General features: G+C 44.1%; 1 protein-coding gene across 3 annotated transcripts in view; it reads left to right on the plus strand.

Annotated features, from left to right (window-relative positions):
• The window catches only part of meis2b (Meis homeobox 2b), a 37,169-nt gene that overhangs the window by 4,070 nt on the left and 11,122 nt on the right, over positions 1-21,977 (plus strand). For 2 of the 3 annotated variants that reach the window (XM_061754625.1, XM_061754627.1), the window contains 5 exons: positions 466-580; positions 13,112-13,251; positions 17,316-17,392; positions 18,928-18,986; positions 21,026-21,115. In XM_061754625.1, coding sequence (XP_061610609.1) covers positions 466-580; positions 13,112-13,251; positions 17,316-17,392; positions 18,928-18,986; positions 21,026-21,115 — 481 coding nt within the window. The remainder of the gene's footprint in view (positions 1-465; positions 581-13,111; positions 13,252-17,315; positions 17,393-18,927; positions 18,987-21,025; positions 21,116-21,977) is intronic. The other variant, XM_061754626.1, reaches the window with a different exon arrangement.

Here is a 21,977-nt window from a genome sequence, read left to right on the forward strand (position 1 = left end):
CATCTGCCGAGCTCTTCATCTGATCACCATCAGGCAAACAGCTGACGCAAAGAGGCTGAAGTGGGAGATCTGCTGTTTGGCTTGGGCTTCTAGCGCTTTGAGTGGCCTGACCGAGGCTCCCAATAAATACAGGGTTCCTCCCTTAAACTGCCGATAGAAACCATCAGGACGTCGCAAGGTTCACATGCTGCAGACTCAGCCGGTTATCCTCTCGAACGATACTTTTTCTACGGTGTTTCGTTTACAGTCCACCGCAGGCAGAATGGTAATTTCTTTCCCCTCATGTGCTGTTTAACTTGCAATGCTAATTGCACTTTGCAGCTGTCTTTGTAAAACTGCATAATGGACCTCTTACTGGACCTACTGGACCTTCCTCATCTATTTTCCCACCTCCCTCCTCTCTTCTTTACTTTTATTTTCTTATCTCCTGTCCCCCGGTGTGTGGACCTTACCCTGACCTCTCAGAACCCAGCATCCTGGAGAGACTTGGATGACGCCCACTCCACACCCTCGGTGGGAACCCCAGGACCATCTAGTGGGGGACACGTCTCTCAGAGTGGCGACAACACCAGTGAACTCGGTAAGAGAGCCCGCAGGTCTCCTCCGTATCAAAGCTTTGCATTTTCGGTGACCTCTCCTAAGCTCGGGTCCTGCTGTAAGGTGACTCAATAGAATTCTTTCATGAGAGTTCATGTACTCGCTTCATCTAACCGTGATCTTCATTGCGTAGGGGTCATTTTCATATCATTTTTTATCAAGAACGGTAGAGAAACTTGGGGCGGGGATCTAATGTAGCTGTTTTTTCATGCCGCCTTGCTTTTATATCGGTAAATGTATCCTGTGCTGAAAGAGCCACGCTTAAAGACCTATTTTCAAAACGTTATTGATGATTTGAAATGGTCGTTATTCATAGTAAAGGCAGTCCTTATTGACGAAGCGACAGGGGGCGGCCCATTGAAATACACTTGTTTTTAGAACGGTAAAGACAAAAGTGCGTCATGGTCAAGACGTAAACAGCTTCATAAAAATTGCGTGAGTTGGACAATTTACACGTTGCCATTCAAAGGACTTATTCAATCCATTACACTCTTGTCTTCATACAAGACATGCAACAGTTCCGACACTTCCACAAATTCATACATATTCATTCCTCTCTCGGGAAGAACCTCATTTCTTTTTGCTGTCTGTTATTGTGTCAATGCCAAAATGGCTGCCTTATCGCAGCTCTCTCTGGTGTATTGTAACAACATAGTGAGGCTCTCTCCAGTGGCATTAACATTAAAAAACAGCTCGAGTGACACAAACAGGAGCTTTTTTTAAAAGAACCAAAGAGGAACTATAAATACACTAAGAAGCATCGGTGTTGGTTTTCATGGAAAAGGGATATTACGCAATAGGAGAAAAATGCTATAGATGCAAAAATGGAATTAGCATCTTTCGAAAACATGTTGCAAATCATGAAACTTAATTTCAAACACCTAACAGTAAAGACATTTTGAAATCCAAAGTTTGAAAAAAAAAAAATGACTGAACAAATGTTTTTTTTTTCTTAGAAACAATGATGACCTTTTGATGGATAACGACTGCCAATAATTCAAATACTCATATCAGTAATACTAATGGATTTTCAAAAGGAAATTCAGTGGGCCATATCTTTACCATTATTGATCAAATGACTGTATATGAAAATGACCCCTATATTTCAAATCAGATTTGGGAGGACGACACTCGCAAAGGTGTTTCCTTCGAATACATTTGTAATATGTATCATTTAAAATCTTGAATTTCAAAAATGGTCTGATGAATCAGAGAAAGTCGGGTGAGAAAGTGGCAGAACAAGTTATTGTTGGCAGCGGCAAATAGTTTGAAACATTGTTTTGTTTTGTTTTTTACGATCAATTGTACCATCAAAAGAGACTGGTCAAAGTGTTTTGGTTTGTTGTTCTTTGAGGAACATAAGAGTGAAGTTGAAGTGTTTTATGTGTTTGTCAATGACATACCGTACTGCTGGGCTTGTCTTTTAACATTTAACATTGCTATTCAAATAGAAGCCAAATGTTCATTTCCGCCTCTCCCGGTTCGCCTGGGCAGCTAGTCCCGAATCAGAGCCCTGGGACAGTATTCAAACGAAAAGTTGCTTCATTAATGAAGACCTCTGACAATGGTGTCCCGGGTACGACTCATTTCGAGGTGATAAAGAGATCTCTTAACTGTGCATTTTCTTTCAGTCCGTGGCCCTTGTGTTGCCCTAATATCCCAGCAGTTTGTGTGATTTCTGATGTGCTAATTGGAGGCTATAAGAGTTTTATGGCTCGTTTTTTGTTTTTCTCCCCTTTGACCGCAGTAAAGAAATAGAATGGACTTTAAAGCAACTTTCCACCCTCTGGCCTTCAGGCATCAATTGGCAGAGCATTGACAAGGACAATGGGAGAGCGCTTTGCAAGACAAGAGAAACTGAGAGGATTAAGTAGACAATCAGAAACAGATCACGATCTTTCCTTTGATATTACACCAAACGCTTTTCAAAATCATATTGTTAGCTTCATCGAGTTTAGAGGAGCATGTTCTTGCTGGACAGTTTTCAGTTTTTTGTTGTTGTTGCTTATCTTAAAGTCAAGCCAGCCCGAGTGTGAATAGCTTCTTTCCTTCAGGCTTTTTTGAGACAACAGTGGGGGAAACCTCAAGGTCCATGGCCTTTTGACCTGGAAAAGAATACATTGAGGATGGGGGTGCAGAATACCCCCCGTGGGGATGTAAGGACAGAGCATTTTATGTATATGAAACAAAGGAAGAGAGGAGAACAGAATGATCAGAGCTGCGATTGCTGCAGCAGGGCTGGCCATATGTTACATGCTGAGGCTCCCTGGGCCTCTGCTTTATTTTCCAGCTATGATACAGAAGAATCAAACGCAGCACGAGAGAGAAACTGCAGTTTAAAAGGCATTCGTAGACTACAGAAGTTTGATCCAAAACTTTAAAGGCTGGCACACTCAAATGGATGGTCACTCTGTCAAACACATGCATACATTTGCAAATGTCACCCTGCCCTAACCTGCTGGACAAGCGCAAAACCATTTCACGAAGCTTAGTCAAGTTTTCTCTGGACTCAAGTAATACAGGTAACTGAATGTGCATTAGCAGCTAGTAAGCAAACCAATGTAGCGGCATTACAACCCCGCAAGAAATGTTGACACGTAATGTGATGCCAAACAGAAATTGACGGATGGATGTGTGTTGCGTCCAAAATACGATATGTCACGTTAGTGTCGTGACATGTGGAAGCGACACTGAACATCACAGCAGCCACAAACTTAACCACGATATTTGGGACATCTCAATTCATCTCAATTCATTCCAAATCAAGTCATTCGATATACCTGTGTCAGTGACTCACATTTTCTTTATTTGCCCAATATTTACCTGAACTGTACCAGATGCATTGACCTTGCTAAATAGGTCACATTTTGACCTCAAGAAACGTAACGTTTTGTGAGTTTATTGCTGTGATAGTCTGTTGTTGCCTTTTCTAATTTATCATGTCAAGCAATATGGGTGACTCGATCTCATATGTATGGTTTATCCATCCATCCTTCCATCCATTTTCAGTATGGGTGGGCTGGAGCCTATCCCAGCTGACTTTGGGTGATAGTGGTAAAAAATAAGAACAATTATTTTTCAATTTGTTTGCCATGTCAAAGAAAAACACAAGTTGAAGGGTTTTCGGCAGTTGTGGGGAGATAGCTTCCCCCCCCCAAAATGTCTTGAATGGGTGAAGTCACAATTGCCGAATATGAGGGAGTCAGAGGAGGGACTAAGTCACAAGTAAGTCTCAAGTCTTTGACCTCAAGTCCCGAGTCAATTCCCAAGTCAAGACAGGCAAGTCCCGTGTCAAGTCTCAAGTCAAGACAGGCAAGTCCCAAGTCAAAGTCGCAAGTTGTACACCTTGAGTTTCGAGTCCTTTCAAGTCACTTTAACAACAAAGACATAATATGTTAATATATGTAATATTTGTTGATGTATATTTATATATTTAATATATATCATATTTTTATTATCCATCCATCCATTTTCTTCCACTTATCCGAGGTCGGGTCATGGGGGCAGCAGCTTAGGCAGGGAAGCCCATACTTCCTTCTCCCCAGCCACTTTGTCGAGCTCTTCCGGGGGAATCCCAAGGTGTTCCCAGGCCAGCTGACAGACATAGTCTCTCCAGCGTGTCCTGGATCGTCCCTGGGGCCTCCTTCCAGTGGGATGTGCCCGGAACACCTCACCAGGGATGCGTCCAGGGATCATCCTTGTCAGATGCCCGACCCAACTCGCCTGGTTCCTCTCAATGTTTAAGAGCAGTGGCTCGACTCTGAGACCCTTGCGGATAACTGAGCTTCTCTAATGGAGAACCTGGACACCCGGCGAAGGAAACTCATTTTGACCGCTTGTATCCGCCGAAGTAAGACAGAATGTATCGAATATATCGAAGTCAAAGAAGAAGAAGAGGTGGAAAGCGGGTTCTTTGGCAGAAAGAGGAGACAAAAGCATAGAGCCTAGAACTGAATGTGGGGACTTTGAATGTTGGGATTATGAGTTGGGATCTCGGGAGTTGGTTGACATGATGATTAGGAGAAAGGTTGATATATTGTGTGTCCAGGAGACCAAGTGGCAGTAAGGCTAGAAGTTTAGGGGCAGGGTTGAAATTATTTGACCATGGTGTAGATGGGAAGAGAAATGGAGTCGGGGTTATTTTAAAAGAAGAGTTGGCTAAGAATGTCTTGGAGGTGAAAAGAGTACCAGAACGAGTGATGAGGCTGAAACTTGAAATTGAGGGTGTTATGTATAATGTAATTAGTGGCTATGCCCCACAGGTGGGGTGTGACCGAGAGGTGAAAGAGAAATTCTGGAAGGAGGATAGACGAAGTAGTTCTGAGCATCCCAGACAGAGAGAGAGTCTCGATGGGTGCAGATTTTAATGAACATGTTGGTGAAGGAAATAGGGGGGATGAAGAAGTGATGGGTAAGTTCGGCATCCAGGAAAGGAACTTGGAGGGTCAGACGCTGGTCGACTTTGCAAAAAGGATGCAAACGGCTGCAGTGAACACTTTTTTCCATAAGAGGCAGGAACATAGGGTGACCGACAAGAGCGGAGGGAGAAGCACGCAGGTGGATTACATCTTGTGCAGACGATGTCATCTGAAGGAGGTTACCGACTGTAAGGTAGTGGTAGGGGAGAGTGTGGCGAGACACCATTGGATGGTGGTGTGTAAGATGACTCTGGTGATGGGGAGGAAGATTAGGAAGACAAAGGCAGAGCAGAGAACCATGTGGTGGAACCTGAGACAGGACGAGTGTTGTGCAGCTTTTCGGGAAGAGGTGAGACAGCCTCTCGGTGGACGGGAGGAGCTTCCAGAAGACTGGACCACTGCAGCCAAGGTGATCAGAGAGGCAGGCAGGAGAGTACTTGGTGTATCTTCTGGCAGGGAAGGAGAGAAGGATACTTGGTGGTGGAACCTCACAGTACAGGAAATCATACAAGGAAAAAGGTTAGCTAAGAAGAAGTGGGACACTGAGAGGACCGAGGAGAGACAAAAGGAATACATGGAGATGCGACATAGGGCAAAGGTAGAGGCATATGATGACATGTATGCCAGGTTGGCCACTAAAAAAGGAGAAAATGATCTATACAGGTTGGCCAGACAGAGGGATAGAGATGGGAAGGATGTGCAGGAGGTTAGGGTGATTAAGGATAGGGATGTTGACTGGTGCCAGTAGTGTGCTGGATAGATGGAAAGAATACTTTGAGGAATTGATGAATGAGGAAAATGAGAGCGAATGGCGAGTAGAAGAGGCAAGTGTCTTGGAAGGGGGAAGTTAGAAAGGCATTAAAGAGGATGAAAAATGGAAAGGCAGTCGGTCCTGATGACATTCCTGTGGAGGTATGGAAGCATCTAGGAGAGGTGGCTGTGGAGTTTTTGACCAGCTTGTTCAATAGAATTCTAGCACGTGAGAAGATGCCTGAGGAATGGAGGAAAAGTGTACTGGTGCCCATTTTTAAGAACAAAGGTGTTGTGCAGAGCTGTGGGAACTATAGAGGAATAAAGTTGATGAGCCACACAATGAAGTTATGGGAAAGAGTAATGGAGGCAACAGTATGGTGTCATGCATAGAAAGAGTACCACTGATGCATTATTAGTATTGAGGATATTGATGGAAAAGTACAGAGAAGGTCAGAAGGAGCTACATTGTGTCTTTGTAGATCTAGAGAGGCTCCAGGGACAAGAGATAGCAAGGGTGGAGGACTTTAAACACTTGGGGTCAACAGTCCAGAGCAATGGTTAGTGTGGTCAGGAAGTGAAGAAATGGGTCCAAGCAGGTTGGAACGGGTGGAGGAAGGTGTCAGTTTTTTTTGTTTTTTTTTGTTGACAGAAGAGTCTCTGCTCGGATGAAGGGCAAAGTTTAGAAAACAGTGTTGAGGCCAGCCATGATGGACGGATTAGAGACAGTGGCACTGAAGAGACAACAGAAAGCAGAGTTGGAGGTGGCGGAAATCAAGATTTTGAGGTTCGCTCTCGGAGTGACCGGGTTGGATAGAATTAGAAATGAGCTCATCAGAGAGACGGCCAAGGTTCGATGTTTTGGAGACAAAGTTCGAGAGAGCAGACTTGGATGGTTCGGACACGTCCCGAGGAGAGAGAGTGAGTATATTGGTAGAAGGGTGATGAGGATGGAGCTGCCAGGCAAGAGAGCGAGAGGAAGACCAAAGAGAAGGTCGATGGATGTCGTGAGGGAAGACAAGAGGGCAGTTGGTGTTCGAGAGGAGGACGCAAGAGATAGGCTCTCATGGAAAAGGATGACACGCTGTGGCGACCCCTAACGGGACAAGCCGAAAGGAAAAGAAGAAGAAGGACGTTAACGTCCTTATTGTTTCGTTAATTGCCTTTGTCTGTTCTGTGTATTTTACTAGCACTTCGAGGAATCTGTTCCTGATTTAACTGTCACATTTAATTCGTGATTTATGTTACACTGTTTTTGTTGTTGTTGTGTTTTTTTAAATGAAACCATTACCTTCGGTAGTGTGGGAAAGAGTGACCTCCTAGGCATGAATGTGCCCATCGGGGGATTTACTGTTAATAGAAAATAACCTCAAATTCAGTTGTAGTATAACTATTGTGGGACATGTCCGTTGTAATGATCAACATTATGTTCAAGTCCGAGTCGAGTTGCAAGTCTTATAACATTATGTCGAGTCTAAAGTCATCAAATTCATGGCTCGAGTCCAAGTCATGTGACTCGAGTCCACACCTCTCGCGGGGGTTGACTGTATAAACAACCTGTAGAATCTACCAAATAAATTTAGGGTAAGAATTTCCAGCCACTTTGATTGGGTATTTTTATTTAAAATAAGATATTTTGGGTAAAGATCACCTTTATTTCGGTATGAAAATACTTAACTAAATCGAGGAAAGTTTTCCTCGAATTTCTACTGCAAATAAATTTGGTGCGAGGGTCAAACCCGCAATCTTCAGGTTAGAGGTCGACCACTCTACCACCCGAGCCATCTCACATCGATGGCCCGATGTGTCGCTCGACGACGAATGCGCATACACTCGACTCGTGTGTGTGTGTGTGTGTGTGTGTGTGTGTACTAGGCTGCATGTGCAGTGCACCGCATTCTCGTCCAGCGCCAGTGTAACCTCACAGATACGCTTCTGGAAAAAAAGGTCATCAATTCCCATAAACACACTCCTTAACCTTGTGGAAGCCTTTCCAGAAGAGTTTAAGAGTGTGGATCAATGTCATATGAAACTCAATGGATTAAGGATGTCACTTGAATTCCTATCTGAGTGGCGGCAGGTCAGACAATACTTTTGACAATATATTGTATATCAATTCAAGTCACCCAGTTAAAGTGACTGCAAACTCTTACCCTACATTTATTGGGTAGATTTGATAGTTTTTTTGATGGTTTATATTAATTGATATATATAATGTATAATGTTAATTCCGTTTTGTGATCGTTGGATCTATGAAGCCAACTTTGAAGTTTGTGTTTCTGCATAGGAATTCCTTTTTCAGACCGAACTCCGGTTCCAATTACCTTCTCTAAAATATGGCAAATGATACGATTATTCAAAAATCTTCTTCTATGAGTAACTATTGCAGCAAATGCTTGTCTCATCTTTACAGCACCGAGAGGAGTAACTCCCCCATGTTCTGACAGCACCAACCGACCATGTGTGATGTCGTTTGGGACCACTGCGGCAGTGGCAATTGGCTTAATACCCCGACTTAACCGCAGGAAAACGATCCTATCCACGAGTGGCTGGTGGTTGGGCTTCTGGCTGCCCGCTTCTCTGTGGCCTCCCAGCCTTTGGTTGTTTCCTTGTAAGCTGTGTGATATGCAAAGGGGACTCCCTTTGATACCTCAACCCCCAGGGTTGACCACAGCTAAGGGGGCTGAGCTATCTGAGGAATGTTTGGAAGGAGTCTGGGGGAGGACAAGGAGCAGCTTCAAATGTCCATCACAAAGAGGGAGATAAAACAAAAGGCAGAACAGAGACAGGTGGAAAAGATGGTGTATAATTATATTGAGAAATGTATTGTGAGGAACAGGATGTGTTGAATTTTTCTGTCAGACTCAAAGCCAGAAGTAAGGAAGATGGAATGTTCCATGGTAGGGGCGCTGACATGTCATCGACGTCACAGCATCACCGTTACCCCGGACTGATGTCCTTGCTGCGTGCGTGTGGTGTGGCTGTTCTAAAAAAGGGGGGGAGTCTGAACGAAGGAGGTGGGATTGAGGGGGAGAAATACGTGTTTAGTGGTCACATTTCTATTGTTAGGTTCAATACTCTCGCACACGCGCATGTGCGTGTGCGTGTGAGACCGTTGGCTTAATTACACTATCGAAGTAATGACATTGTTGTTTATTATGTTTTTATATTGATATTTTTTCAATACATTGCAGTCACTGACGGTGTAGCGGTCCACTCGCCAGACTTTGGTGCGGGCAGCGTGGGTTCAGTTCCCACTCAGTGACGGTTGTCCGTGTCTGTTACGTGCCCTGCGGCTGACTGGCGACCAGTTCGGGGTGTCGCCCGAAGTCAGCTGGGATAGGCTCCAGCGCCCCGTGACCCTAACCAGGATAATGGCTGGATGGACAATACATTGCTATTTCTCTTCAAGCAATGGTGGTGGCTTTCAAGGGGTTGCAACAGATTCATTACAATGGGGAAATTTGAATTGAGTTAGGCGCTTGGTCACGTAACAAATTAAACTACGACTTCTCTTTTTTTTGGGGGGGGGGGGGGGGAAATATTGTGAATTTTCACTGCTTACCTTTTGCTAGCATTTTTATTCCAGTTTGCAAAAATGCTTGACTCGGCTTTAAATGTAATCATCATGTTCAGATCCCAGCACAGAGGCATTCCCTGAGACTTGGAAACAGTCCAGAATGTTCCATTTGGAGCGGTGCATCATGCCTAATAAGGGAAAGAGCTGTGTGGTGTCACTGATGATGGATCAGGGACCTGCTGAGCTCATTAGATAGGCGTGCTGGCTTTGCATCACTGATGCAAATGGGGTACAGCAATCAGTTCTGCTAAGTGCTCCCCACTTTGTCTTTTTCACACACTATCCGCTGACTGCTCGTCACACCGTTTAAAAGAGGAAGAAAATAAACCAAAAATGAAATGAAATAGAGCACACATGCCTTGAATATTTGACATTGCAAGGAAAAAATAGGAAATATGAAACACAGGTTAAACAACATCAACCTGCCTTACAATATACAGACATTTACAGAAGACTGTTTGATCTTAGCATCTCTAAAATAAATTCCCGTTGTAATAGCCTTTTCTGTTCATTTTTTGGCATTACATTATTATTATGAAGCAAGTGGTAACATGTTAGCCGAGTTTAGAAATTGAACAAATGGAATTGGTATTGCTCCTCTTCAATCTTGCCTCTGGAGTTTTACAAAGTCATCTTTCAAAAACACAACGATGGTTAAAGACATCCGTCCATCCATCCATTTTCCATACCGCTTCTCCTCACTGGGGTCGCGGGGGTGCTGGAGCCTATCCCAGCTGATGCTGGGCTACACCCTGAACTGGTCGCCAACCAATCGCAGGGCACATATAAACATATTCGCAACTGTGGGCAATTTAGAGTTCTCAATTATGTTTTTGGAAAGTGGGAGGAAACCGGAGGACCCGCAGAGAACATGCAAATTGCAGACAGGGGAGGCCGGATTTGAACCCGGGTCCTCAGAACTGTGAGGCCGACGTGCTAACCAGTCGCCCACCGTGCCGCCTGTTTAAATACATAGACTGGTAATATGAAATGATGAAATAATAATGCAAAATGAAATGGTCTTCTTCACATCCCAGTTACGATTGCCTCCATTTTGCCAAATTAACTGTTGGATCGAGTTTAAATGGATCGAAAAGTCTGACAATATTTTGGAATGTTTGGTGTGTCAAATCAAAGGCTATACAGGCAGTGTAGATATATCACTGCTGCAAAGAGCAGTAAAGGCAGGAGCGAGGGTGCAAAAAGGGCAAGACCCTTCCTCATATCTTAGGGTGCTGCTTTTTGTGTAGGTTTTTCTTCTTCGCCCCAGGGCGATACTCCAGCCATCCCTGCAGTCATGCCCACCCCATTCACCTCCACCCTCCAGTGTCACGCGTGCAGACACTGGCAGGCAGTGCGGAGCGCCGCCTGATTGGTGGGTGCGTAGATGGAGCAACGGGAGGCGGGGGGGATGAGAGCAGGGGCTCGGCAGAATTGCACGGGTGTACGACTTTGAGACTGAACCGTCACACACTGCTTAGATTGGCTGAGTTGCCAGGGAGCAGTCAGAAGCGATTAGTGTAGCAGAAGATCTGCCCTGCGGCTTTCTCCTCTCTGCAGCGCGAGAAAGAGGGATGAGGCAGGAAGAGAAGAGGAGGTAGACCAGGGTGAAGTGGGGAGGGGGTGTGACATGCCATACATAGGGGTAATTAGTCTGAGCCAAGGCTCTCTCTTTCTTTGCTTCTTTACTTTTTGGGGTTTACACGACAACTAACAAGGAGTCGAAGAGCTGCAACGTACGGCTGATACAGAGGAGGGGCCAAACGAGAGAGAATGTTTGAGACCCGTGCTGATTCCGATATCTGTCATCGCAAAGAAAGTCTGATGACAGATTCATCGGCCGATTCATTCAAAAATATATGACTAAAATAACTTCTTTTTTGATCCCTTAACCCTTGTAACACCAAACATATGAATTACGGGCAGAACATTTGACCGTGTTACAAGGCATTGCCCTTTCGTATTTGTTGAATTGTTTTCAACAGAGAGGAATTTGGAAGTACAAAAACATGCGAAAAAAAAGCATTGACGGATGAATTTTTCTTAAGTGCATGCGATAAATAAGCAACGTAATGAGTACAGTTCCTGGGAAAACATTAGGCGTGATGCCCTTTTACAGTGAAGCGCATTTTTTCGACTTTGCCATGAAGTGATGACATCGAAAATAAAAACCAGAGACGCCTTTCTCAGATGTAAAAACAACTTTGAAGGAGTTGTAGAGTATTTCAGAATGAGAGAGGTCAACTGCAAGGGGAGCCAATCTTTTGGTCTGTTTTAGTTTCATTCTGTTTTTCCTGTATCTTTGTTTGTTTTATTGGTATTTTTCTTATGTGGTAATGTGTAAAAAGAACGGGGAAAAAAACCAGCAAAAATTTGGCTGATATTGACCGATTTGAAAAGGGCTAATATCGGGGCTGATTAATTGGTCCTTTCTAAAATAACACAGTGTATATTTAATTTCAAAACTGAAGCAGTGCACGGGACAATAACTTTTTAAAATTGTTTTATTTATTTATTACATTCGATTTGATTTGATTTTTTTACAAAAAGCCAATATCCACTCAATATGGATTTTATTTAAAAGCCTATGCCCAGAGAAACATAAGAACAAAACCAAAAACAGAGGACCGAGGCCCCGACATCTCGCTAACTGTCCGTGACTCAGAGATGCATGCCATCCGTCAAAACTCCCACAATCCCCTATCCCCCGCCCGCCCCGCCCCCCATCCATGGAACACATCCTTTTTAATGTCAATATTCATTAGCTGAAATATTTATTCATGAATATGGCTTATATAGATGCGCTTGATTGATGCATCCCTAAAAACAAAAAGACATGCTCAGGCAAATCTTAAGAAAAGTAGGGTTTCTGTCCCGCCTCAGGGGAGGAGTCTCTCAGATGCATTATTCACATGCCCTCCAGGCAGGCTTTCAAGGCTACTCTGCCCCGAGGGCAAGAAAAAATAACCACCACTGTTAAAAGTAAATCATCTCGGCTGATACACAATTCATGCCAGAGAGGGAGCAGAGCGCCAAATGGAGAGAGTTGGCAAGCAGGGGCGGAAGTCTTTGCTTAAAGGAAGCCTCCTGCCTTGATCCGTGCCACCTCAAACGAGGATGCCGCTAATGGCGGGATCCAGAGACACAGACGATTATGACGCAGACGTTGTACGCGATGCTTGGGGGATGGGCTTTGTTGTTCACTGAACACATACAAGGGAATACAAGGCCGATGAATTGACTATCACCCACCCTCATTTTGCCTCAGCACCCGAACATGCACCTCACGTGCAACTTCTAACAAGACAGGGTTGGATGTTATTGGGTTCGTACTTCATACACAAATCACACTTCCTTTCTGTTCCTCCCCCTTTTTCTTCTAAGGAAATCATTAAGTCTCATTTCAAATCGAGGTTACAATAACATTACATGGAGCACAATGCCTGAATGAGCGTTCATTATTTCACGTTGGGCACACAACTCCTGCAGTCATTACTTCATGTCAAGAGAGTGACTCAGATTGTATTAATAGCTCTTGGTCTTATTGAGCTCCCACGCTACAAACTCCTCTTCATTATCCGATGTCCGGGGGAGTCAAACAGAGGTGAGAGGAAGAATCTTGTGTTCCCATTCCGCACAAAAATACAACCTCGTTCTGTGTGCTTTTGTTTTTGGCAGACGAGGATGAAGTCAAGGTACAAGGGGCCAATGAAATGTCGAGTTCGCAACATGACTCCTCTTGTTTTGTGGTTTTTTTTAATCGTAGGAGATGGCCTCGACAATAGCCTAGCATCACCGGGAACAGGAGATGAAGATGACCAGGACAAGAAGAGGCAGAAGAAAAGAGGCATCTTCCCTAAAGTGGCTACAAACATAATGAGAGCATGGCTATTCCAGCACCTTACAGTAAGAAATGTTGTTCTGTCTTTTTAGTCGGGTATATCACGATTAGCCGTTAGAGGGTTCGAGCTCTCCATCGGAAAATTCTCATGCTTCTCGGCTCCTGAATGAGCATTCACGATGTTTCCCAAAGGCATCCTGAAACTAAAGCCACATTTCTACCAAAACAGCTAAATGGTGTTTGGTTCACCATTGTATCGGAAAATCTTATCTGCTCAGCATTTCTACCGCAAAGGCTCTAGTTTCATAGAATGCGCAACTGCGCGTCAGCGTGAAAAATGCCGCATTTTGATTTTCATGCAAGACTCGTGAGCGTATTTGCCCGTTTGTCAGCGTGTTGGCACACCAAGGGTGTGCCCCTTGGAGATGCAATTGGCCAAGTGAGATTTTGGTGTCTGAATTTACGCCTGTTAGGACCACATCTAAGTTTTGGCATAGGTGCTCGAACACGATTTTCATGAATTTGATCGGGGCAGAGCAAGCTCCTCGGACATCGGTGGTGGATGACAGACTTATTTCAACAGCGGGCATCCAGCCCTCTTAATTATCGTAGAAATCAATTCATTGAACACATTATTAGTATTATCATCAATGTTATTATTTCAATCATCCCACTTACTGGGCGGCACACAGCTATGGGGGAGGTGTAAACAGATACAGGAGGATATTTTAGTGGTTTCTACTGGCTTTAATTAGGGTACGCGCTAACGTTCAACGATCCAGTCACGCGCGGATCTCTGTGTCTTCTCCATGCAAGACTATTGCGCTGCGTTTTAAGGGAACGAAAGAAGCCGCTTGCATTGAACAGGATTGAAGTCGGCTTTGATGACGCCGACACCGGTGCATACATCCCACTTTTATATGCGCCGGGGGTACTCGGGTCCACAAAATTACCAAAACCAGGTCTAGCCATCCTCCTTGCAGAGTTACGGCAAGCTCAACGCTGGATTTGCGCTAGTCATGAAAATAGAGCCCAGAGTGTTGTGGAGCGATGACATTAGCTGGGTCAGCTACTGCACATACATTCTGTGATACCATAACAATGAGACAAAGGGTTACATTCATCAGAAAACCATGACAGTACTACTGCATGTGAGACAGTTCAAAAGGGATCAATCTCTGCCTTTGTCCGCAACATCTTTTTGAATTGTGAATTCTTCCTATTCCAAGGTAGTTGCTGTGGACAGGCTTTTCTGTTCGTTTGTTTGTTTGTTTGTTTTTCAAATTTGTTGTTCATCTTCGATCCACTGTAGAAGGGAGAAAAGTCCGGCATGTCAATGTTCATTTTGTAACACGATTACATGGTTTATACAGATATCAACATCAGAAAGAAATGCTTTACCTTTTGTCCATAGTCTTTTTCGATACTTCACGCTCTCAAATGAGTCGAGTTATGAGCTCTACGTCAGTGATTCTCAACCAGCGTGCTGGGTCACATCAGTGTGCCTTGAGCAATTCTAAAAGTTTACATTATTTACAAGAAATAATGTACCTTTGTTCACCTGTTTTTGCCAGTGAGGCCTAGTGACAGGCAGAACAAATAAATGGCAGGATAATAATGAATGTATCCACCTTTTGTGACATTTTTTGTTTGCTGGCGTGCCGTGAGATTTTTCAATTGTAAAATATATGCCTTGGCTCCATAAAGGTTGCAAATCACTGCTCTAAGTTCTTTAGTTTATCATAGGCCAGCACAGATCCTGTACTAATAGTAATCACTAGCTTTCCAAAGCCCACCTTTATATTTTCCAGATAAAAAAAAGGAAGATCATTGAATGATCCCCTTTCTGTTCTCCATCCTCTTTCAGGTCTAATTTGTTAAGCAAAAGTGTTTGCCATGGCAGGATGTGCCAATGAAAAGTGTGCAAGGAGACTTGGGCTTCTGAAAGGCCCATTGCAACAGCCAAGCGATCAAGCGTTCATCAGCTGTTGAGGTTGTGAATGGAGCTGGATTAGGTTTTGTCAGAGGTTGCTGTGCGAGGCCTACGGTTGGTTACAGGGTCTGGGGCTCCTCCGTCGTAGCCTCACGCTTTTGTCGCCCGTTCTGAAGAGACTTGAAAGATCCCCTTCGGAGGAAGCTATAGAGAAAGCAGTTGTAAAGGTTTCGATTCGTTATATTGTTCATTATCGTCTCATTAGCCTGGTCAAACTGTTGGTTTCCACGCAACCTTGCATTCAAAGACGAATGCCAAACTTTGGATTTAGTCATCGCACCCTGGAAATCCGCTGATAGCCTCACTCTTACAAAGGTAAAATGATTCTTTCCCAAGACGTGTTTGTCTATTCAGGTGGTGTTTGTGCACTCTAGCTACTGTATCTTGATTAGGTCCCATTGATTTGACAACAGGTTTGCACTATTGGACCATATGAGCTATTGCCCTGTACATGAACTTGCACTTCTGTTAACACATGATTAAAACAGGATAGGTTTTGGGAAGGTAAAACAGTACACAATAATTCTCGAATTCAAAAATACTGCATTGTTGATATTTACATAGTCTGTTTGACTTAAAAGAAACTTAAGTACAACAAAGGTACGTTCATAATAACGCAAAAGAGGAAGAAAAAAAAATCAATGAACTTGCCCAGTTTTTTTTGTTTTTTAATTTCCGTGTTGGCGCACAATCACTACTGTGCTCTCAAAATGCATGTGCTACATTTCAACCTTGTATCAGTGCGGGCGGAAGTGTGTGCACTACGGGTTGAACGACTAAAGAATTTTTGTACTCAACTATAATGTGATGAAAGTTGAGTCTATATATATATATATATATATATATATATATATATATGTATGTATTAATTCATTCATTCATCTTCCGTTCCGCTTCTCCTCACGCGGGTCGCAGGCGTGCTGGAGCCTATCACAGCTAACTTCAGGCGAGAGGCGGGGTACACCCTGAACCGGTTGCCAGCCAATCGCAGCGCACATATAAACAAACAAGCATTCTCACTCACATTCACACCTACGGGCAATTTAGAGTCGTCAATGAACCTAGCACGCATGTTTTTGGGATGTGGGAGGAAACCGGAGTGCCCGGAGAAAGCCCACGCAGGCACGGGGAGAACATGCAAACTCCACACAGGCGGGGCCGGGATTTGAACCCCGATCATCAGAACTGTGAGGCGGATGTGCTAACCAGTCATCCACCGTGCCTGATATGTATATATATATATATATATATTTTTTTTTTAGACTAGCAGCGATTGAAACCGGTATTCTTGTCTACTACCAAGTTATTTTTGTACTCTTTGATACATATTAATGTCATGTTGTTGACAACATGGACATTTTGCTGCTCCACAGAGCTTTATATTCCAGTCCGGCGACGGCAGCAGATGTGAAAGTCTTCTGTAATTTGGCCAACTGAAAGACGGGCTGCCAAAAACATGTGATTAGCGATTAGTCGTTTTCAAGCGTTAAACGTCGATGCAGAACACAAAAGTCGACTTCTCGACGAGTGTGCACATGCAGTAATTTTTAACCAAACCTGAAAAGAAGTTGAAAACGAAGTGCTCGGAAGCTCATCCTTCACTGATGACCGCAGGAGGCGGCCGATGGTCTGACAGCAGCAGAATGGCGACTGGCCCACGACCCTGTTCCCAGTACATGGGTCACCTCTGTCTGCCATCTGCCGTCCTCCTCCCTCCATCTCCATCTCCATCTCTCTCTCTCTCTCTCACACACACACGCAGGCACACACACAGAAAGTCAGGAAAACGACGAGGCTCGAGGATAGGGGGATGGAGTGAGGTGGGGAGGGGTTGAAGGGTGACGGAGGGCCTGGCCTTACCAGGGCCCCAGACAAAAGACACTATTGTGCCTCTTTACATCCCATCCGATCGTTTGTCAAGCAATGTCGAATAATGTCAAATCATGTCACGCAAAGCCACGTGCTTTTAGCCCGAAGTGTTACCGGGGCCAAGCAACGGTCAGGCACTGTTGTTGTTTTTTTTAGAATCCACTTGCACAATCATATCTGTGAATTAGGGCATGTGACAGCCTGTATGAGTTTTACTTTTGCTAATTGGGAATATTCAAATGAATCACTGTTTCTTATCCCCCACAGCACCCGTATCCCTCAGAGGAGCAGAAGAAACAACTTGCACAAGACACAGGCCTCACCATTCTACAGGTTAACAACTGGTAGGTGGCTCTAAAACCAGTTTTGTGCATTTCAATTCATAGTAGTCCCAGGATACGCATGTCTGGAAACAGCCCTGGAGCAATGAGTCCCTGCAACTTCTCATCAGGGAGTACAGATCTAGTAATCTTCCGCTATATGACGCTTGTTGCTTCGCTGTCCCGCTATATTGCAGATTTTATTTGTACAATTTGTACCATATTTTTGTGTTAGCCATTGCTCTTGCTCTCTCTCTCTCAATATATTCAGTTTCAGCCTGCCGCAATAGCAATTTTCTTAGGACGATTTATTTCCCCCGTACTGATGAGTGGTATGGTGGGATGCTTTTATATTGTTGAAACACCTGTGAGAACCTGTGAGTTGATATCTTAACAGAACCTGTTTTTGTTAGTTATCCCATCATAAGCAATTCAGGCATATAGCGTGTCGATGGAACTCATTAGTCAACGAACACAATATCACATGCATCTTAGTCAACTGGTGTACTAAGTTGCTGAATCCCGGCATATTGAGGAAGGGTGGTGATGCCCCCCCAACACATACACACAATTTCAAAAAAATCTAAATGCTTTACTTCCATGTCTATGGTATCTATAGTATAATCCTTCATAAATGTACCATACATTGTAAAGGCAGCTCTCCATATTTAATTAAATAGCAACACACATTCAGATCAACTTGGATCAGCTTGGGAAGCTCTAATGCAGACGTCAATGCATTTAGACTCGTTATGCTGCCTTGGGGATGTGTTCATGAAAAAGCATTGGCAAACCACTTTGTCACATTTTAGCCTGTGGCTACAAGGCAAAATGTGAATCAATAGATTTTCTTTTTCAAAGTTATGTGACAAGCTTCTGATACGCCAAATTGTATCAGTGAAAGTGAAGCTTATTATTAGAGAAGTCCCTGGAGGCACAGCGTGGGTTTTCACTTCTTCTAAAACTGCCACATGGAAGGGTTAATCCCAAATGTTTAAATTAAAATGATATAAAATTATATTTTTTCCATCCATCCATTTTGTGAGCCGCTTCTCCTCACGCGGGTCGCGGGCGTGCCGGAGCCTATCCCAGCTGTCATCGGGCAGGAGGCGGGGTACACCCCGAACTGGTTGCCAGCCAATCGCAGGGCACATACAAACAAACAACCATTCGCACACACATTCGCACCTACGGGCAATTCAGAGTTGTCAATTAACCTAGCATGCTTGTTTTTGGGATGTGGGAGGAAACCGGAGTGCCCGAAGAAAAGCCACGCAGGCACGGGGAGAACATGCAAACTCCACACAGGCGGGGCCGGGGCTCGAACCCCGGTCCTCAGAACTGTGAGGCTGACGCTCTAACCAGTCGGTCACCGTGCCGCCTTATATTTTTTTATCAATGTAAAGCTATGAATGACAGCATGAGGAACATCAAATTAAAAAATATATATTCTCAAATGAAAATGATTTTTCTTAACTGAGGAAAATGAGTTTGTTTAAACCAATTGATTTTGTTCAATGGGGAAATTGAAATTATTATGACATACATTTGATTTTCAGGTTCATCAATGCAAGGAGGCGAATAGTCCAGCCTATGATTGACCAGTCCAACAGAGCAGGTAAAATATAGTTTCTACAGCGTTAAACTGATCGTAAAGTAAATGATGGAACTTAGTTTGCTATTAAAATCAGTAAGAGATGTTGAGACAGTTTATCTTAATTTACAAGCCCAATTCCAATGAAGTTGGGACGTTGTGTTAAACATAAATACAAACAGAATACAATGATTTGCAAATCATGTTCAACCTATATTTCATTGAATACACTACAAAGACAAGATATTTCATGTTCAAATTGATCAACGTTATTGTTTTTAGCAAATCATCATTAACTTAGAATTTGATGGCTGCAACACGTTCCCAAAAAGCTGGGACAGGTGGCAAAAAAGTTGAGGAATGCTCATGAAACACCTGTTTGGAACATCCCACAGGTGAAAAGGCTAATTGGGAACAGGTGGCTGCCGTGATTGCTTCCCTGAATTGCTCAGTCATTCACAAGCAAAGATGGGGCGAGGTTCACCTCTTTGTGAACAAGTGCGTGAGAAAATAGTCCAACAGTTTAAGGACAATGTTCCTCAACGTACAATTGCAAGGAATTGAGGGATTTCATCATCTCCGGTCCATGACATCATCAAAAGGTTCAGAGAATCTGGAGAAATCATTGCATGGAAGCGGCAAGGCCGAAAACCGACATGCCCGTTACCTTCGATCCCTCAGGCGGCACTGCATCAAAAACCGACATCAATGTGTAAAGGATATCACCACATGGGCTCAGGACCACTTCAGAAAACCAATGTCAGTAAATACAGTTTGGCGCTACATCCGTAAGTGCAACTTGAAACTCTACTATGCAAAGCAAAAGCCATTTATCAACAACACCCAGAAACGAAGATGGACTATGCAAAGTGGAAAAGTGTTCCGTGGTCCAGACGAGTCCACATTTCAAATTATTTTTGGAAATTGTGGACGTCGTGTCCTCCGGGCCAAAGTGGAAAAGAACCATCCGGACTGTTATGGACGCAAAGTTCAAAAGCCAGCATCTGTGATGGTATGGGGCTGTGTTAGTGCCAATGACATGGGTAACTTACACATCTGTGAAGGTACTGCTGAAAGGTACATTCAGGTTTTGGAGAAACATATGCTGCCATCCAAGCAAGGTCTTTTTCATGGACGTCCCTGCTTATTTCAGCAAGACAATGCCAAACCACATTCTGCACGTGTTACAACAGCGTGGCTTCGTAGTAAAAGAGTGCGGATACTAGACTGGCCTGCCTGCAGTCCAGACCTGTCTCCCATTAAAAATGTGTGGCGCATTATTAAGCGTAAAATACGACAAGGGAGACCCCGGACTGTTGAACAGCTGAAGCTGTACATCAAGCAGGAATGGGAAAGAATTCCACCTACAAAGGTTCAACAAATCGTGTCCTCAGTTCCCAAACGTTTATTGTTGTTAATGTTGTTAAAAGAAAAGGTGACGTAACACAGTGGTAAACATGACCCTGTCCCAGCTTTTTTGGAACGTGTTGCAGCCATCAAATTCTAAGTTAATGATGATTTGCTAAAAACAATAACGTTGGTAAATTTGAACATGAAATATCTTGTCTTTGTAGTGTATTCAATGAAATATAAGTTGAACATGATTTGCAAATCATTATATTCTGTTTTTATTTATGTTTAACACAACGTCCCAACTTCATTGGAATTGGGCTTGTAATTTAGTACGAATAAAAAAGAAGGCAAGTTTTTTTGTAAAGCACAACTGCTACACAAGGCAATTCTAAATGCTTTACAGCAACATGACATTAAATTGAATTAATTAATTAAAATCAGAGAGTGTCGATAAAATACTTTCAGTTGTCATATGCATGCTGGAAAGAACTGAGTTGAGGCCTGTCTCATATCTTCTGAAAGATTCTTTCAGATTTTAGCAGCATAAAACTGAAAGGCAGCCATACCGTGTTTACTGACTCTGGGCACCAGCAGGAGACCACTCCCTGAAGTTCTCAGAGTCAGAGAAGGTTCATATGGCTCTACAAACAGGTGTAATGCATGTTTTGTCCGATTGACGTTATTTTATTTTTTTTCTGTTGTTCTCTCAGTGAGTCAGGGTACAGCTTACAGTCCAGATGGCCAACCAATGGGAGGCTTTGTCCTCGATGGCCAGCAGCATATGGGTCTCCGACCCGGAGGTAACAAGTCACTCTGTAATTACCCCCAACAATTTTCCATCCATCCATTTTCCTCTGCTTATCCGGGGTCAGGTCGTGGGGGCAGGAGTTTTAGCAGGGAAGCCCAGACTTCCCTCTCTTCAGCCTCTTTATCCAGCTCCTCTGGGGAGACCCCGAGGCGTTCCCAGGCTAGCTGGGAGACTTAGTCTCTCCAGCGTGTCCTGGGTAGTCCCCGGGGTCTCCTCCTGGTGGGACATGCCCAGAACACCTCATCAGGGAGGCGTCCAGTAGGCATCCTAATCATTCCTGATGAACCATCCTCTCCAGCACCCCTGAACAGACCTTACCAGGGAGGCTGAGGGGTGTGAACGCCCTGTACTTGGAACACACCCTCCGGGCCTCCTTCTTAAAAAGGGGGACCACCACCCCGGTATGCCAATCCAGAGGCACTGTCCCAGATGTCCACGCGATGTTGCAGAGGCGTGTCAACCAGAACAGCCCTACAACATCCAGAGCCTTGAGGAACTCATCCACCCCCTTGCCCCCAAGGAGCTTTTTAACCAACTCGGTGACCTCAACCCCAGAGATAGGAGAGCCTGCCTCAGAGACCCCAGACTCTGCTTCCTCATTGGAAGGTATGTCGATAGATTGAGGAGGTCTTCGAAGTATTCTCCCCATCGACTCACAATCTCCCGAGTAAAAGCCAGCAGCGCCCCACTATATACAGTGTTGATGGGGCACTGCTTCCCCCTCCTGAGAGGCTGGATGGTGGACCAGAATTTCCTCAAAGCCGTCCGGACGTCGTTCTCCATGGGCTCACCGAACTCCTCCCACGCCTGTGGTTTTCAGGAGTGCCACGGGCTAAAAAGGCCCGATAGTGCCT

The sequence above is a fragment of the Phyllopteryx taeniolatus genome, chromosome 18 (assembly GCF_024500385.1).
Source record: "Phyllopteryx taeniolatus isolate TA_2022b chromosome 18, UOR_Ptae_1.2, whole genome shotgun sequence".
Taxonomy (NCBI): Eukaryota; Metazoa; Chordata; class Actinopteri; order Syngnathiformes; family Syngnathidae; genus Phyllopteryx; species Phyllopteryx taeniolatus.